This window comes from Ahaetulla prasina, chromosome 1 (genome assembly GCF_028640845.1).
Source record: "Ahaetulla prasina isolate Xishuangbanna chromosome 1, ASM2864084v1, whole genome shotgun sequence".
Classification (NCBI taxonomy): domain Eukaryota; kingdom Metazoa; phylum Chordata; class Lepidosauria; order Squamata; family Colubridae; genus Ahaetulla; species Ahaetulla prasina.
The window spans coordinates 134460083-134478244 of record NC_080539.1 but is presented as its reverse complement, the minus strand read 5'-3'; the positions used below and the strand labels follow the sequence as shown (position 1 = coordinate 134478244).

Genomic DNA, 18162 nt, shown 5'->3' with positions numbered 1-18162 from the left:
CTTACTTGCAGCTTCTCTACCATACATTCACACACATCCTTTAAAGAAAAAAGTGAGCAAATTTCAAATTGGCATCTCGTATTGAATAAATTCATCAACAAATCTTCAAATTAAGACGTATAATTCCAGAAAAGGTAAAAAAAAAATCAAATTAAAACATTTAACATGTGCAGAAATGTTGACAAATTTTAATGCACTAATATTTTTCAGTCAGTTCTGTATATGGCTCCGTACACTATTTTTTTTAGGTCTTATCAGTGTTACTGCCAAAATTAGGAAGTAAAAGATTAAATTAAGATTTGAATTATATTTCCCGCCTCCTGATATCTAAATAAATTTGCTACAACCGCACTTATGCTGTACGTAATACCTAAATCCGTATACACAGTTCATTTAACACCGTTTCTTCGCCTTTTTAAAAAAAAGACCTGGACATGTACCAAACACATACCAGGAGTGCTCTAGAGAGCCCCCCCCACAAAAGCAAATATTTCGTTCGATCCTAACCATGTGTGTGTTCACATGGATTTAAAGGAGGATAATCCCAAACCGCTATGCTTAAAACGGCAGCGTTGCAATCTGAAATCATGGTTTCTTAATCCTCCATATCCGAATTAAGTAGCATTTCTTCCCTCCTATGCAAATATGCTCAGCCTACGATAGTCTTACGGGCGAAGGCAGGGAAATCCGAGGCTCTCCAGATGGTGGACTACGTCCGAGCCCTCTTTGGGGCCATCTGGGGAATCGGAATCCGACAATAATATCGAGAGCCACAGGTTCCAACTTCTGCTACACCCGCCGCTTTGGGAATTAAAGCCGCCCCGAATCGCCAGGGGTTTCTTGCAGACGTTGCCTGCACGGGCTTGGAGCTCTCGGGGAAACACACACACTGTTCCTAAACTGGGATTACTCGTCTGCAGACCCCCCCACCCCACCCTCTTGCATCCCCCGGAGCCCCGTGCCCGCGTTTGGGCTGGCAGCCTTAACCTAGCCTTCAATCCGAAGTCAGCTTTGCTGTGTTTCGGAGAGGTTTGTAGGCTCCGCTTCAGCAAAAGCTTCCCTTCGCTCTCCCAAGCGCAGCGCTCCGGCCGCCTCGAGGAATAAAAAGGTGGGGAATCTGGCACGTTTTGCTGCCCGTATTGTCTCGGAAAGACAGACCTCGGCGTTACCCAGGAGCGAAGCAGTTTGGACTCCGCCTAACTGACACTAAACTCCCTCCCTCCCCGTAGCTAGCAGCAGTAGAGCATTTAACAGCAGGCGGAGGCAGCAGCAGCAGCGGCGAAGCAGCAGCATCCGCCCTTTCCCTCCAGCCCTGACGGTGCACAGAGCCTGTCGAGCTGCCGCTGCCGCTGCCCGCGCCTTCCCTTCCTCTCCCAGCCTCGGAGGATGGGCTGCAAGAGGCTGTGGGGCATCTCCCGATCTTCCTGAGACCCGGCCGACCGAAGGAGGAGCGGGAGCAGCAGCAACAACAGCAGCAGCCGCCGCCGCCGCCGGAGCTGGGGCTTGTATGGACGGAGCAACCATGAACGCCCGGGTCTCCGCCTCCTCTCCTGCCGCTTCCCAAGAGCTCCTTGCTGCTGCCGATGAACAGGGGACTCCAGTGTAAAGGGAGAAGGAGGAGGAGGAGGAGGAAGACGAAGAAGAAGAGGAGGAGGAGGAGAAGGAAGAGGCGGCGGCGAGCCGAGGCGTGATTGGGTTCGCCTTGCCCAAAGGTACAAAGGTGTCGAAGGGGGAACCGGGCAAGGCTCTCTCGCTGGCTCTCTCTCTCTTGCCAAACATGTCCTCGTCTCCTTCTCCTTCTCCTTTTTCTTCGCTGGGGCCCCGCGGGCCTCGGCCCCCCGCCGTGCCTCCCCCCATGCAGGAGCTGCCCGACCTGAGCCACCTGACAGAAGAGGAGCGGAACATCATTATGGCTGTGATGGACCGCCAGAAAGAAGAAGAGGAGAAAGAGGAGGCCATGCTCAAGTAAGCCGGGGCCAGGCAGGCGCGCGGGGGGGGGGGGGGGGGGGGGGGGTGGCATCTGAACCTGGAGCGGGGCGTGTGGGGGGGGGGAGAAGAGGAGAGGCGAGGCGGCGGCAGCATCGCTGGCACTGAACCAGAGGCAGAGTTTTATGAATGGGGTATGGGGGGGGAGAGAAAGGAAGAGAGGGAGGGAGGGATAATTTACTAGGCGTTGACACCCTCCTTGCCAATGCTGCCCAGCCCTCTGTCACTCCTGAGGTAACTTCTTATCTCCATATTATTCCCCATCACAGCTCTTCCTTTTGCCCCCAATAATTGCCCTGGGGGAATTGCACAGTTATTGCGGTGGAAGGGAGGAAGGAAGGAAGGAAGGAAGGAAGGAAGGAAGGAAGGAAGGACTAAGTAAGGATGGGTTTGTCTCTTGCCTCTCTGTCCAGGGTGGCTGCTTGGCTTTGGAGGTAGCATTATCACTCAGTTCCTTAACCTGGAGTGAATAGTTCGCCCTGTTTCAGAAGGGTCTGATAGGGTGCGGTTTCCTTAGTCGGAAGAGTCTTTAAACTGCCATGCTGCCCCCGCCTGGTGCAAAGAAAGCCAAGCTGGGCCACTGAGGACTTTGTGGTGTGATGCCTTGTTTCATCAACCACCTGCAGGAATTCTCCATTTGGGGTGCGCCTTCCTCCTTTTAACCCACTTTAACATAATATATATATATATATAATACACACACACGCACAGATATATATATATATATATATTATATTCTGGGCTGTCTGTACTAAAATGTACAATACTGTAGTGAATGTGAATGAGATCAAGGGTGCTTTCAGGCAAACACAAATATGGAGAAATCTGTATAATAAAAACAATTTGCTTTCTTTTCTCCGTTTTATAGTAATTGTATATAGGTGTTGTTGGCAATGGTCAGTTAATGAACTGGATGCCCTGGGGGTCTTTTGCTGCACAGGTTTGGATAGGTGGGGGAATAGAATCAGATCATTGGTAGATGCCATAATTTAGAGCTTTCTAGTATTTATTTAAGCCCCTTCATTTTCTCCCCATACCGTCCAACTTCTTTTACATCCAGTCCATTATATAAGGATATTTTTCTAACCTGCAAAACAGATGTATTGAAAGTTAATGTCATCAGTTAATGGATCGCTGGATAGAAACAGATTGTGGTTGGGCCTATGAATGGGGCTCAGGCTTCTTTGTCTAAAAGCATCTCCCAGGCCTACTTGCTTTTGAATGGAACTGGCAGATCAGGTAGCAAAATGGGAATCCTATCTTTGATGTGCAAGTTTTGGTTGGTAGATAGCATTCTCGGCATCTCCCTGGGGGGACTGATTTTGGTTGCTCTTATCAAAGTGTGCAAATGAACTTGTGAAACCTCTTTTGATTGAGTCCAAAATGATGACATTAAGAAAAGGTCTAAGTTCTAATGATTTGTCTGTTCCATTCCCTCCCGCTAGCTGTGTCATCTATAATAGATGGCAATACGGAATCCCTGCAAGCACTCATCTTCTTTTTTGTGTGTGTAATGTAAGGAATGGAGCTGGAGATACCGTTTCTTATTGTGTTGTTGTATCTTTTTGATATCAGCTGGAATTTAGATTTTTGCAGTAATCATGGCAGGTTGTGTTATTTCCTCATGGCTCAGAAACCAGAAAGGAAGGGGATGTTTTAGTGTTTAACTTCTGTACTGTTTAAGGCTTATGGTGCTGTGAGGATGGAAAGCTGATATTTTCAAGCCTTGAGATATGGTTTATCTTTGTTTTAGGAGGAGGAAATGGAAGATTTTAATATACGCAAGCTTAAACAAAAAAAGTTTATTTTTTATAAATTATGAGAAGTTAAATGATGGATATGCATAGTGAGGAAGAAAGATGAAATGTCTTCCAGTCTGCTAGAACTATTTAAACTTTTATTAGAAGTTTATTACTGATAGTGTATGGCATGTACTCCAGCCGCGGCTTCATGTTAAGGTCCCTGTCCTAAATATTGACTTGATCTTTTTAGTATGTAGTCCTAGAATAGCATTCCTAATAATATGTTTTGGGATGAATTTCTTAAAGTTATTTATTTAAAATCTTCTTCTCTTCCAAGGTTAAAAAAACAAAAGCAAACTATAATTTTCAGCTTTGTAACACAGCCTTGAAGTCTAAAATAGGCTAAGATGCTTGCAAGAATCTTCACCATGCTTTGGAAAGGATTAAGTAATATATAGATAGCATAGGTAAATAGCACAGCCGGTAGACCTGGGTCCAGGTAACAAAAGTAAGGACATTGCATAAAGGCAGTCTGAACTCTTGTCTGCCTCTCTCTTGCTCTGCTGCTTCCCAATATTGTAGACTATAAAAGTAGGAGCTAGGCCATTTGCAAAGCTTGTTAAAAACCTGATCAGGCGTATCCCTTGAATGTTCAAATTTGTACACACTAGAAAGTAACTTTGAGGACTGTTCATGAAAGGTAGATTAATTTATATTGCTTTAATAGGTGTTCAAAAGATTGTGATGAAAAATGGAACTTCTTATACTTGGGCATGCACAGCAGCTTATTTCATTCAAAGGCATCTGGTTAATAACAAATTTGCTGCTGCATTAGGTACAGTAGATGGAATCGGATGTTTGTATGTGTGTGTGTGTGTGTGTGTGGTATTTTGGTTATAATCCGAAAACTGTAATTAAATCTCAGGTCACAGAAAACTGAAAGTGAAAAAATATTTGTTCAATAGGATTTAAGCCAATTTTATCAATTTTAACTGAGCTTAAGTTATTTAAACTGAATCTGTATATATACAGCATTGTATGTATAAGTATTTCACACTTATATACTGTATACATAAGTATTTCACAATAATATAGCACAGTATCTTGGTGAGATTGCCAACTCTGTGTTAGTTTTGTTTCTAAACCTTTTATCTCCATATTAGGAAAAGTTCACATGTTTGATTCAGCACATCAGCTTGCTTATTAAAAGCACAAAAAAGTTCACCATAGTGATAAAAGGATATGCAGGTATATTTCAACTGGGAAATTGTTAGCCCTTTAGATAAAGCCAATCCCCCCCTCCAAATGTTAGGGAATTCCTAGAAGTTTTGTATTATGATAATTCACCATCAGTGGAAACATAGTCATAAAAGATACTTATACACAATTCAAAAGAGACAATAAAAAAATAAGAAGCAAACAAAAAGACCAGAAGACATCCTGCCTAGTAGTTAGTACCCAGATAAGCAGGCATTAATACCAGACAAACGGACCAAGGACAAAACACATCTCCACCAAAACTGGCAGGAATCATTACTGCATATAAACAGAGAGTAAAATTCACGCTCACTTGCACTGAGGATGTTACTTAATCGGGTAATGAAATGTCTGCAAGCAAACAACCAAGCTCAGAAAACACCAAGAACTCCACAATTCAATCTTGAGTTATATATATTCTCTTTTACTGGATATATATTTCAATATGGTACTGTTTGAAAGCTATTGTGTTGTAGCAATACTGTAATAGAGTATGCGAGCAAATGGTTTGATGAAATGTGGGGAGATGCACTTGAATATCACATTGGAGAGCTGGTTTAGCGAGAGAATAGCAGTTTGGGGAAAATGTTATTACTGCTCTGGGATATGCTTTTCTTCTGCCAAGATGGGTTGAAAAAGATATTTCTGCCATTTGTGTGTGGGACAGCACTGTGTAAGGTGCTAAGAATCAGATAAAATTTCAAGATAAAAATAAAAATGCATTGATTAAAACCACAATCCTAAACTCAGTAAGACTTAATTTTGAGTGGACAGACATACTATTTTAATATGAATCATTCTTTGTAAATTTTCTCATTCACTTGTTGATATTTCTACTAATAGCCAAAGCTGTGTTGCTTCTACTGCCCAGAGATTCAAGAATGCCACTTTCGTTAGTTTAGTCCAATTGTCCTTACATTAAAATAGCTAGTTAAACTGGAACAGCTGGTCTTGTTCCCAAACACTGACTTGAGTTTTTCCAACCATTCACTACAGGTCCCTAATCATGCATCCTGCATGGAAGGAGCCACCAAAATCATGGCTTTTAAACATTGGTTAAGCATTGACTTTCCTGCAGATGGCTCCTAAATTACGGTACTTCAGTATCCTGCTTTACAATAGTAGAGAGTAATGGAATGGTTATAAGTTTTACCTTATACATACAGTATCTGGGCAGTTCTTAAATTTCAGCTCTGAAAAAAGGTTCAAGAATGATAAAATAGCATAGGTATATAAAGAAAATATGTTGCTTCATTCATTAGTAATTAACTACCATCCAGAAATGCTGCTTTATTACTCTCTACGGTAGTTCCTGGGCAGCTGCAGTTTTGGTGATTTATCCGCAGATGGTATCATATTGGGGCAAGGTTTACTTGAGCTGTAAGGGATATTAGATTGTCATCAATGAGAAATATGCAGGCAAATTCTCCATAGAGTTTTAGGTGTAATTAAAACAGTTTTTGAGGGGAAACAGCTTTCCCCCACTTCCTAGTGTAAAATAGTGCAGGGGTAATGCTTTCAGTAGATGAGCTGCCTTTCCAATTAAACAGACTCTATGTAAGAAACAATGAAATAAATGCAGTAGGAAAAAAACAGTAAAAATAAATCCAGAAATGCAAGCAGTCATTTTTACTTATTAAGACAAAAAAAATTAAACAGACTATATTCTTCTTTACTAGGACTAACTCAAAATCACACAGTAAAGAGTTAATTTGAAAAAATGAGCGTATTAATTTATTCTAAAAGGACTGTGGCTAGGGTCATCCAGCAGCCTTTTGTCTATTTTTAAAAAATGATTGGTTATTGTTTTTCATATTATGATTAGAATTGTAAAGTGATGAGAGCAAGCAAAAATGTACGTACTAGTACTCCAGTGTTATAGTCCTGGATACTCGGTTAATAGATGATATAACATTTTGTTAAGACTCACTGTTCTAAAAGAATCTCCAAAATTGCCATTCCCACCCCTCCATGATCGCTTGAACCATTAATTCAATGTATATATTAGTGAGAGTTTTTCGACTTGTAATACCTGTGTTTAAAGATTGGCAGTATATCACCTATTCAACAGTATTCTTGCTTGCTGGGAACTGTAGTTACATCTGGAGGGCATTGAGGAAATCTGAGTAAGCAAGCTATATAATAGTCAAAAGTATTTAGCAAAGAATAATTTAAATCAACCCTAAAACTGCACTTGTAGATGAAAAATGTGTTTTGTAAATTGACTTACAGTAGCTAGTTTATCTGTAGTGCCTTATCAATGTTCCAAAAAATGCTGGAAAATCCAAAATTGTTTAGATGTGAGTTGTCTTCTCCCCCAACTAGAACAAAAAATAATAATAAAGTAGATTTCTGAGTGTGCATATTTATAAATTCCTATTCTTTATAGATCCTTTTGCTTCTGTGGTAGTTTTGAGGACACATGAAGATCCATCAGCTTTTTTCACCCATTCTTTTGTGGTTATAAAGCCATGGTGGAGTACATGCATGCAGGATCTTAATTAATCTAATTTGCACCTGCAAGAACCTTTAGTTCTGAAACCTGATCTGAACAAATAAGAGGAAGGAAAGAATTCAAGATGACAACACCTGCTGATAATAGCAAAACAAGCTGGCTCTTTCTTGTGTCTCCCTAGGTTGTTTTTATGTTATCTCTTGTGACATAAATCAGATATGCAGAACTATATTTTCCTTTGATGCTTCTTGTGTATTTATTAAGAGTGAACATATAATCAAGGTGATACAGGTTTTGCTGAGATGCCTATCATCACAGATGGCTATTAAGTTTTTCTGGAAATAGAGTACAGATAGTCCTCAACCGCCCTGAGTCCCTAGGGAGATAGGGCGGTATATAAATATGATAAATAAATAAATAAAAATAAATAAACTTACGATCACAATTGAGCCCAAAATTTATGTTGCTGAGAGTTTCCCCCCATTTTACGACTTTTCTTGCTACATTTGTTAAGTGAATCACTGCAGTTGTTAAATTAGTAACATGATTGTTAAGTGAATCTGGTTCCTCTGTTGACTTTGCTTGTCAGAAGGTTGCAAAAGATGATCACATGACCCTGGGACACTGTAACCGTCACAAATGTGAGTTGGCTACCAAGCATCCAAACGTAAATCATGTGACCACGGGAATGCTGCAACAGTCATAAGTGTGAAAAATGGTCCTAAGTCACTTTTTTCAGTGCTGTTGTAATTTTGAATGGTCACTAAGCAAACTGTTGTAAGTTGAGGACTACCTGTATTATTCTATTTATGTTATGTTTCTTTCTCTCTCTCTCTCTCTCTCTCACACACACACACACACACACACACACGTATATCATGTATGTCCTATACCACGAAATTCATACTGCAAAGACCATTGTTAATATTGCTTATAGTACCTGTAAGTTTCTATAACTGAAGTTTAAGTTTATTGCACTGTGTACTGGGAACCAGATTATTGCTAAGTGCCTGGAAAAACCAATTCATTACATTTGGGAACAGTGCAGAGATGGGCATCACATAATGTAACAACCGGTTCGCCCAGCACCGAAAATGTGAATGTGCGCCTTCCACTTATATGCGCAGGTTCAAAACCATGGCAATTTGCTTGCTTGTGTGCCTTCTGCGTATGTGCATGGCTTCAAAAACACGACGATATAGGACGGGATAGTGCTGGGGCGGGTGGGCAGGGGCGGGCCCATTCACTGGTCGCAACTACCAGTTTGCCTGAACTGGTCCAAACTGGCAGCAGCCCACCTCCGGAACAGTGATTTGAAAACACTTTTATAACTTTGGATGCTAATTCTTAGTAATTTAAGACTACAGCAGATTGAACAGTGGAAATCTCTGCTGTTTCTATACTCTTCAACATCTGAACTCATTCACCCAAAAATATGCCGACAGAAATCCAAATAATGAAAACTGTGTAATTCTGTGTTTCCAAAATCATATACAAAAGTAAAGTGTAGACATTAATGCATTTTCTCTTGTGAAAAACATGGCCCATATGAGTTTTCCTTTACATTTGTTACATTTATTTTGATGTTAAAAAGTCACTGTCTTGGATAATTTGATGTGGAGTGATCTATACAAGTATATTGTACATTCATTCTTATATTTACAGGTAGAACATTTAGAAGTCTATTTTTAATTTTCTCTGTCATAATTGAATAGAATAATAAGTATATTTTTGAATATATAAAATATTAGTGACATGAACTGGTAAAATCATTCAATTTCCCAAGCTGAAGAGCAGAGTTGCTTACAAGAAACTATGACATATTAAATACATTGGCAAAAAGTTGAAAGAAACACAAATATTTGAAAGTTGAAAGAAACACAAATATTTTTCTTTGAGCAAATTTAATATTCCTTTGACTGGCGAAAGAGAAAAAAGGAATTGTGTATACACTTAGTATTAATTTATTCATTTCAAGCCATATCACGCTTTTCTGGCCATTTTTCTCTAGACTATTTTGCATTTTGATGAATTAAAGATAATACAGTCCTCAGCACTGCCATGTTTGATTATACCAAAGCAATCCCCCTCCTTATTATCTTTAAGGTGTAAGTAATGGGAACAGATTTGGAAGGTGCTGTTTTGGAGAAGGCAGTGGTGGGCTGCTCCTGGTTCGGACCTGTTCAGGTGAAGTGGTAGTTGCGACCGGTGGGTGGGGGTGGGCCTACCCACCTGCCCAGGTGCAATTCCATCCTATATCGCTGTGTTGTCTGACACCGCATGCCTACGCAGACGGCATGCGCGAGAAAATTCCCATGCTTTGTGACGTTGCATGTATGTGGACGTCGCGCGCGAACAAATTCCCATATTTTGTGACTTTGCATGCATGCGTGGATGGATGCCTGCGCTCACATTTCCGGTGCTGGGCGAACTGGTTGTTACGCTACAGTGTTCAAGTTTTTTACCTTACTTTGTTCTGATTGTGGGCAATAAACTGAAATGTAGTTAGTTAGTCTCTGCTATTGATATCAGATACCTTCGAATCCAAGGTGTATAAATAGGTGTCACAAGTAATAGGAATGGACTGTTGTCACAGTGGTATGAATTCATTTCCTGAAAGTTTTTTGTGTTACAAAGATAAAAATCTAATACAAATACTAAGAATATAAAAAAAGTGCAGAGAAAAGGAAAAAAATCAGAAAAAAGATATAAAATAAATTACTCTCTCTCCCTCTAGACAAGAACAAACAATTTTAGTAAGTTACCACTTTCTCTGATATTTGATAAAAATGTGTTTGTCCCATATCTCAAATCTCATCAATAAACAAATTATAAAATCTGATCAGTCCTAATCAGAAAATATCCATTTTAACTTATTAACATATATTTTAACCTTAATCAAATAAATCCATGTTATATGTTTTTACTTTTAACACAGTAACTGATCATTTTTTTCTAAAAATATAGCAAAGAAATATCTTCCCATATCGTATATCTGTTATGTATAAACAAATCTTTAAAGCCATTTTAAAGTATTTTAAGTCATTTGGTCCTATTAGAAATACATCAATTAAGAGCTACTAGAAACTATATATGTATCATCTCCCCCACCTCTCTTTCTCTTTCTATAAGTATATCATCTATGTATCTCTAGCTAATAATTAATCTTTATTACAATCATGGACTAGCACTAATATATCTATATTTAAACATAGTAACCTTGATTAAATAAATCCACATTATATTTCTTTTATTTATTTTAAAATCCTTGATCTTTAATCCTTTCAAATAATATCTCACAAATTGAGTTCTCATCATTTTATCTTTGTCTCCTCTTAGAAACTCCTTCACAGGTTTAACAAATCTCTTTTGAAAATAATAGATAAGAAAGCTGTCCATATCACTTTTCTAATCTATTATTTGTATGTTGCATTTTATTATTATGGCATCAACTGATTTAATTTGTAAATCCAGTGTGGCATCTTTTTTGGTATCACTTGTGTAGTCTGGCATTCTTAAATCTACTGCCAGATCCATATTCAAATCAGCCTTAGTCTCAATTTTGTCCAGTAAAATCTCTCATTATTTTTATTTATTTATTAAATTTTTATCCCACCTTTATTTTTAATAAATAACTCAAGGTAGCAAACGTACATAATACTCCTTCCTCCTCTTTTCCCAACAAAAACAGTGACTAACCCAATTGCGGTCACCATCTTTGTTAAGTTTGGGCAATGAAGAGGCAGGAGACGATACAAGTGACAACAGCTCTTTAGTTTATTGTGATCCCAGCAAAGACCAACAGGCAAAACCCCTCTTTAAATAGTAATTTGGCTGAAGCACCAGCCAATCAGCAATGTGCTTTTTTCCCGCTTAAATTTCCCTCCTGAAATTCAAATACATTACACTCCTCCCCTCCCAGAACACATTTTACCATATTTACATAATTTTTGCATAACATTTGCATGTTATCTCTCCACGTAGTCACGCAGGTAGACAGGGCGTCTCCTAACTCTTTCTGACCTGCCCAATTCATTCCCTGGGAGTGAGTCGAGCTGGTCGGAGGGACTGTTTGTTCCTCCCAGCTCCTCCTCTGGGCCCTCCGGCCTTGGATTATTTGCAGACTCGTCCCTGCTGTCCTCTGGAGGAACCGGTTGGCGTCGCTGGACTTCTTCAGTCTCAGCTAAGTCCTCCGACCGCCTCGGGGTTGAGCTAGCTGTTGGTTCAAATATTTGGTAGTCAGGGTCTGGCTGTTTGGTTTCTGGATCGTTTTGTATTCTTTTTCGTAATTGATCTATGTGGCGTCTCCACACTCGGCCATCCCCCATGTCCACTAAGTATGACTTTGGACCCGTCACTCCTACAATTGTTCCCCTAAACCACGCTGGGCCCTCACTATAGTTATGTGCCCATACCGGGTCACCTGTTGTCATTGTTCTGGTTTTTCCTTTCGTGCTTTGGTACCCATCAGGGGAGTATGTTGGGTTTAACCGATCTAGGGGGCACCAGAGTCTTCTACCCATTAATAACTCCGATGGGCTGCGGCCAGTGGTCACACAGGGCGTTCTATGTTGGACTGCCAGGAAGGTATCAATTTTGGATTGCCAATCTCCTGGGCTAATTCTAGATAGCGCTTCCTTGGCACTGTGTACGAAATGTTCTGCAAGTCCATTCGTCGCCGGGTGGAAAGGCGCCGAGAGGACATGTCGGATGCCCTCTCCTGCCAAGTACCCCTCAAACTGGGTGGCCGTGAATTGCAGGCCGTTATCGGACACTAGAGTGTCGGGTAACCCGTGTGTCACAAATAGATGCCTCAAGACTGTGATTACAGCTTCCGCTGTTGTGGTTTTCATTAGTAAAATTTCTAACCACTTCGAGTAGGCATCTACCACAATTAAAAAGGTCTGCCCATGGAACGGCCCGGCAAAATCTATGTGAATCCTGGACCACGGACCCTGGGGTTTCTCCCATTCCCTGATGGGGGCTGTTGGGGGTAGTGGCCTTGATTCCTGACAAGCTTGGCATTTCCCTACCCGGTCGCTAATGTCTTTGTCCATTTGTGGCCACCACACATAACTTCTCGCTAGGCTTTTCATCCTCACAATCCCTGGGTGGCCCACATGTAATAGCTCCAACACATGCCCTCGTAATTTCTCCGGAATAACCACTCTATCCCCCCATAATAGACAACCCCCTTGTACCGACAGTTTTTATTTATTTATTTATTTATTTATTTATTTATTTATTTATTTATTTATTTATTTATTTATCAAACTTATATACTGCACCATCTCCTGTAGGACTCAGGGCGGTTCACAGGCATATTAAAAACAATATAAAAACAATATAATAAATAAACAATTAAAACCCAGTTAAAACTAAATATTATCATAGCCTGATCACTAAAAAGTAAAAACCAGTAAAACCCCCATTAAAATTTAAACTAAAACATTTTGTTCTTAGGCTAGTCCCGCACGCTGAAATAATAGAGTCTTCAGTTCACGTCTGAAGGTCCGGAGGTCGGGGAGTTGTCGTAATCCCGGAGGAAGCTCATTCCACAGGGCTGGTGCCGCCACAGAGAAGGCCCTCCCCCTGGGGGTCGCCAACCTACATTGTTTGGTCGACGGCACCCTGAGGAGGCCCACTCTGTGGGAGCGCACAGGTTGTTGGGAGGCAATCGGCGGCAGAAGGCGGTCTCGAAGGTATCCCGGTCCTAAGCCTAAGCCAGTTCCAAACGCTTCTTTGTAAACTCTTTGAAACGATCCCCCGGTGCAGCGGGCCATCCCCTCTGCACCCAACCGATCACAGTCCTTACAATAATATCTTTGTAAGATGCCCTAGTCACTTCCATGGATGTGACTGGGCCAGAGTCCAAAGAGTCAATTAACAAGACAGGCGTCCCTGGGGTCGGGTCTTCAATAGTCTCTGGCAACGGGCATCTACTTAAAGCGTCCGCATGTCCCAAATCCTTGCCCGGTCGGTGAGACAATTGGTACGAATATGCTGCCAGGAAAATAGTCCAACGGGTCAGCCTGGGTGATAATGCAACCAGTGTTGGACGGTCCCCGCCAAGAGTCCCAATAAAGGTCTGTGGTCTGTGACTATTTCAAATTGCCGCCCAAACAGGTACTTGTGGAATTTTTTAACCCCAGAAACTATAGCAAGGGCTTCCTGGTCTAGTTGGCTATAGTTCCTTTCTGCTGCGGACATTGTGCGGGAAAAATATGCGATAGGGGCTTCTGAACCGTTCGGTAACCTGTGGCTAAGGACAGCCCCTACCCCGTAGGGGGATGCATCACAAACTAGTACTAGTGGCAACGTCCCATTGTACTGAATTAAAAGGCTATCGCTGGACAGAAGATTCTTAACGCCTTCAAATGCCTTAGCCTCAACCCTGCCCCAAGTCCATACAGATTTTTTCGCTAGCAGTTTATGTAGCGGTTCGGCTACCGTTGCCTTATTTTTTAAAAATACCGCATAGAAGTTTACAAGCCCCAAAAATGCTTGTAATTCTGTTTTGTTTTTTGGGGGTGGGGCCTTTCTAATGGCTCGCACTTTGCTCTCAGTTGGGTGGATGCCTTCCTTATCTATCCGGTAACCCAAGAATTCTACAGATTCAACTCCTATCTCACATTTGTTGAGTTCAACTTTAAGCCCCGCAGACCTGAAAATGCCCAAAACCTTCCGCAATTTGACCCCTAATTCTTCCAAGTTTTCTGCTGATATCAGTACATCGTCAAAATATGGAACTACTCCCAGTAGACCTTGTAGGAGCCGTTCCATTAGGTTTTGGGGCTACACTAACTCCGAACTGAAGTCGAGTGCATTTAAAAGCGCCCCGGTGTGTGACAATCGTCTGTGCTTCGGCCGTTTTGTTGTCAACTGGTAGTTGTTGGTAGGCTTGAGCCAGGTCGAGTTTGGCAAAAACCTGTCCCTGTCCTAACGAGTGCAACAAATGTTGCACTATGGGGATGGGGTAAGCACTCTTTTGCAATGCCTTGTTAAGCGTTGCCTTATAGTCAGCACAAATATGGACCGATCCGTCCGGTTTGACTGGGTCACTATTGGTGTCTCCCATTTTGCATGGTCGACGGGGACTAGTATTCCCTGGTTTACTAGTTTGTCTAATTCCCTGTCAATCTTGGGTTTGAGAGCGAACGGAACTCTCCTCGCTTTTAATCTAATGGGAGCTACCTGGGGGTCTAAATTGAATGAGATGGGGGTCCCCACATACTTGCCCAGGCTGTCTTGAAAAACGTCCTCGAATTCCCTCAACAATTCGTCCTTCAGGTTGACTCCACTGCTGTGGATCCTGGTTATGCCCATTCCTAAGGCTCGAAACCAGTCCAGTCCCAGTAAGCTGGGCAGGCTTCCGTCAACGATGGTGATCGGCAGGGTTTTCTTGAATTGTCCATATCTTACTCTGACCATTGTGGCTCCTTTAACAGGGATCCGGTTTCCCTGGTAGTCTTGCACTCTCAGCTTTTGGGGTTGCAGCTGTCGTTTCGCGACTTCTGGCAGGTCTTGTGCGATCGTGTCCCAGGACATAATTGTGATTGATGAGCGGTATCCACCTCCATTTTACACTGCACTCCTTCGATGTAGGTCTTAGTGAATATTTTCTTTTCTAGCCGTGTTGATGCGTGGCCCACTCGCACAGTGGTGTGATTCGACTTCGCACCTTTTTTGAACTGGCCAATCCCTGGCTGCTTCGCGGAACTGGCGCCCTGTTGATTGGCCGGTTTGAATTTTTGGCGGAAAGGTTGGGAGGCTCGGCAGGCCTGAGCTATATGTCCTTTCTTTTCACACCGCCGACAAATTGCGTCCTTGAACCTGCAATTCTGTCGTTGGTGTTGGCCTCCGCAACTTACGCACTCGTCACGGTCACCTCTTTCCGGCCTCCCGGTGTGGAAAACCTCTTCCTCTTCTTCCTCTTCCCATTCTGCCTGGATCTCTTCACTGTGTTGCTTTTGCTGAGGGACTTTGTGCGTTCGGCTTCTGTAAGGTTTCCGCCGCTTTGGTGGACATCTCGTGTGCCCTGGCCTCATCCAGGGCTATCGCCAGGGTTAGGTTGCTTTTCGACAGCAGCCGCCTTTGTAGTCGGATGTCCCTGACCCCACAAATGAGTTGTTCTAATAAAGTGTCCTCCAAGTCCCTATACTCACAGCGGGTTGCGGCTTTCCTTAATGCAGCCATGTACACGCTTATCAATTCGCCCTCTCGCTGAACTCTTTGCCTTAACTCGAACCGTTGCACGAACTTCGATGGCACCGGCGCGTAGTGTCGTCTGTAGCACTGGCCATGGCACCGACTGTATAGGCGTTGGTTCCAACAGCGATTCGGCAGTATCGAAGACTTCTGGCCCACTGTGGCTCAGGAAGTAAGCGCGCTTCCGATTATCCGATACTCCTTGCAGTTCGTTGGCTTCGAGGAAACACTCGAAACGAGCCATGTACGACCCCCATTTCTCCTTGGCTGGGTCGAATGGCGCTGGCGGTGTATAGCTAGACATCGCTATGTATCCGCTCTGGATGACTGGCTGGGTTTGAAACTAAGTTGCTCCTTCAGCTCTTTTCCTAGTCTCACTGCCTTCAATATCCCACCCTCGTCACCAATGTTAAGTTTGGGTAATGAAGAGGCAGGAGACGATACAAGTGACAACAGCTCTTTAGTTTATTGTGATCCCAGCAAAGACCAACAGGCAAAACCCCTCTTTAAATAGTAATTTGGCTGAGGCACCAGCCAATCAGCAACGTGCTTTTTTCCCGCTTAAATTTCCCTCCTGAAATTCAAATACATTACAATCTTAGCTTTCATTCCTAAGACTGGACTTGAGCTCATACTCTCCTGATTTCAAGGCCAGCACCTTAACCACTACATGAAACCAACTGTGTTCTTCTTATGTAGCGTCTTTTAAATCCATTTTTATAGTAGCAGACCATTTTACGAGAATATTCCACTGCCAACTACTATTGCTCCATTGTATTAATGGTTCTCCTTTCCTTTAATTGTAATCTTAAATTCTCTCTGGTTCCCTCTTAGTCAACTTGCAAAACCACTTCTTATCATGTGGTGGTTTTTTCCCCTAATCAATAATACTTTCTCACAGGAGGATTTCTTAATTTCATAATCTTCATATATATATTTTTGGGAAAATGTTAAGACACCCTATTCTTTCAGGAAATATTCTTTCAGGCCCATCTGGCCCTTTATTTCTCTTATAACTTTCCAAAATCAGCGTTGTAGTAGTCCTTTTGCTGCTTATTTAAAAATTAGAAAAAAGTGGTTAAGAAAAGAAGTATGTGAACCAGTGTCCATTTGAAGGCACTAATTAGCTGCTTAGGCAAGACGACATTCCTCTAGCTCCCAGACCACTTGCTGACTGATAGTCTCCTCATGGGGAGCCCCTATATGGAGCACTTGTTAGTGATTCTATCCCCTTTCTTGATCCAGAGAAGAATTATGAGGAGCCAATCCATGCACCGACTCCTCGCTCTTCTGTAGTAGAAATAATCTTCAGTCCTCCGAACCCTCGCTGGTTCCATTCCCACAACAAGGTTCACTCAGGTGGTCTCTAATTCTGTCATAGCTCTTTGCCACCAGCTCTGGCAGCACAGAAACTAGCTTAAACTCCATTTTGGAACTCAGAGTCCTTGCCCAACTTCACCAGTATTGTATCAGACCTTGTATCAGAAGAGTACTAGTAAGAATTCGTGACATCAGTAAGTCTTTCTCCATTGGCTAAGAAGGAAGCCAGTTGGCAGTTTTAGAAACTGGTTTTTTGTTTTGTGCTCCTTGGCAATTCATTTTATGATAGAGGCTTCGTTTTCCCTGCATTTGTTTGTTTCAGCTTTCTTCTTCTTCTTGATAATTAGGTAAACAAAACAGTCAATTAAATGGGTTCTGGTGTTCCTACTACATGGCTTATTGTGTAGAATTTGTTTAACTATATTCATAAGTAGAACTGTGTAATGTTAAATTTAATCCTCTGGAGTTTGTTGACTGGATCAATTAACCTCCTTTTAGTGATCGCACAACTCATTAACCACTACAAAAACCAGACTAAGTGTGTTCCATGAACAGGGCCAAAGAATAATTTCTGTTATGGTGACTCATCTTAGGAATTGTAGATCTTAGTGACAAACAGATGTATTTATAACATACCGTAACAAAATATTCATGGAAATAAATTTTATCAAGGCTCTCCATAGTATCTACTGTAAACTCATTGTACGAGATATGTTTGGACTTTCATATGAATCAGAAAGCTATAGGAAATTTGGGGAGTTGCTATACCTAGATTGGAATAATGAAGGATTTTTTTTAATGTTCAGAATTAATAATACATTGAATATATGATAGTCAGAGGGCAAACTTGAAACAATATAAATCAAACACAATAAACTGTTGATACCAAACATTATAATCTTATGGGTGCCAAATGGCTCTTGAATCAAGAGGAGAAAATAAACTCAAAAACTAGAAAGATTGAAAAGCCATTTTAGATTAAGGTGAAAATACAATCTCAGTGCAAAAAACCATGTAGCCAATAAATGTAGCTCAATTTCAGAAGAATAGTACATTGATTTTTTTTAAGCCACTGACTTGAGTATTAGTGCTATGAAAACAAGGGAACAAAGCACAGTTTTGTTTTAACTGGGTATATATACTAGTTCATATTTTAGAGCCTTTTCAGGGGCCATTGAAATCTTGACCTTTCAA

General features: G+C 41.6%; 1 protein-coding gene across 1 annotated transcript in view; it reads left to right on the top strand.

Annotated features, from left to right (window-relative positions):
* Nucleotides 1-1262: 1262 nt before the first annotated feature.
* The window catches only part of RIMS1 (regulating synaptic membrane exocytosis 1), a 296197-nt gene continuing 279297 nt past the window's right edge, over nt 1263-18162 (top strand). Inside the window, exon 1 of the mRNA XM_058176391.1 lies at nt 1263-1965. Within this exon, the coding sequence (XP_058032374.1) occupies nt 1778-1965 (188 nt within the window). The 5' untranslated portion in view covers nt 1263-1777. The remainder of the gene's footprint in view (nt 1966-18162) is intronic.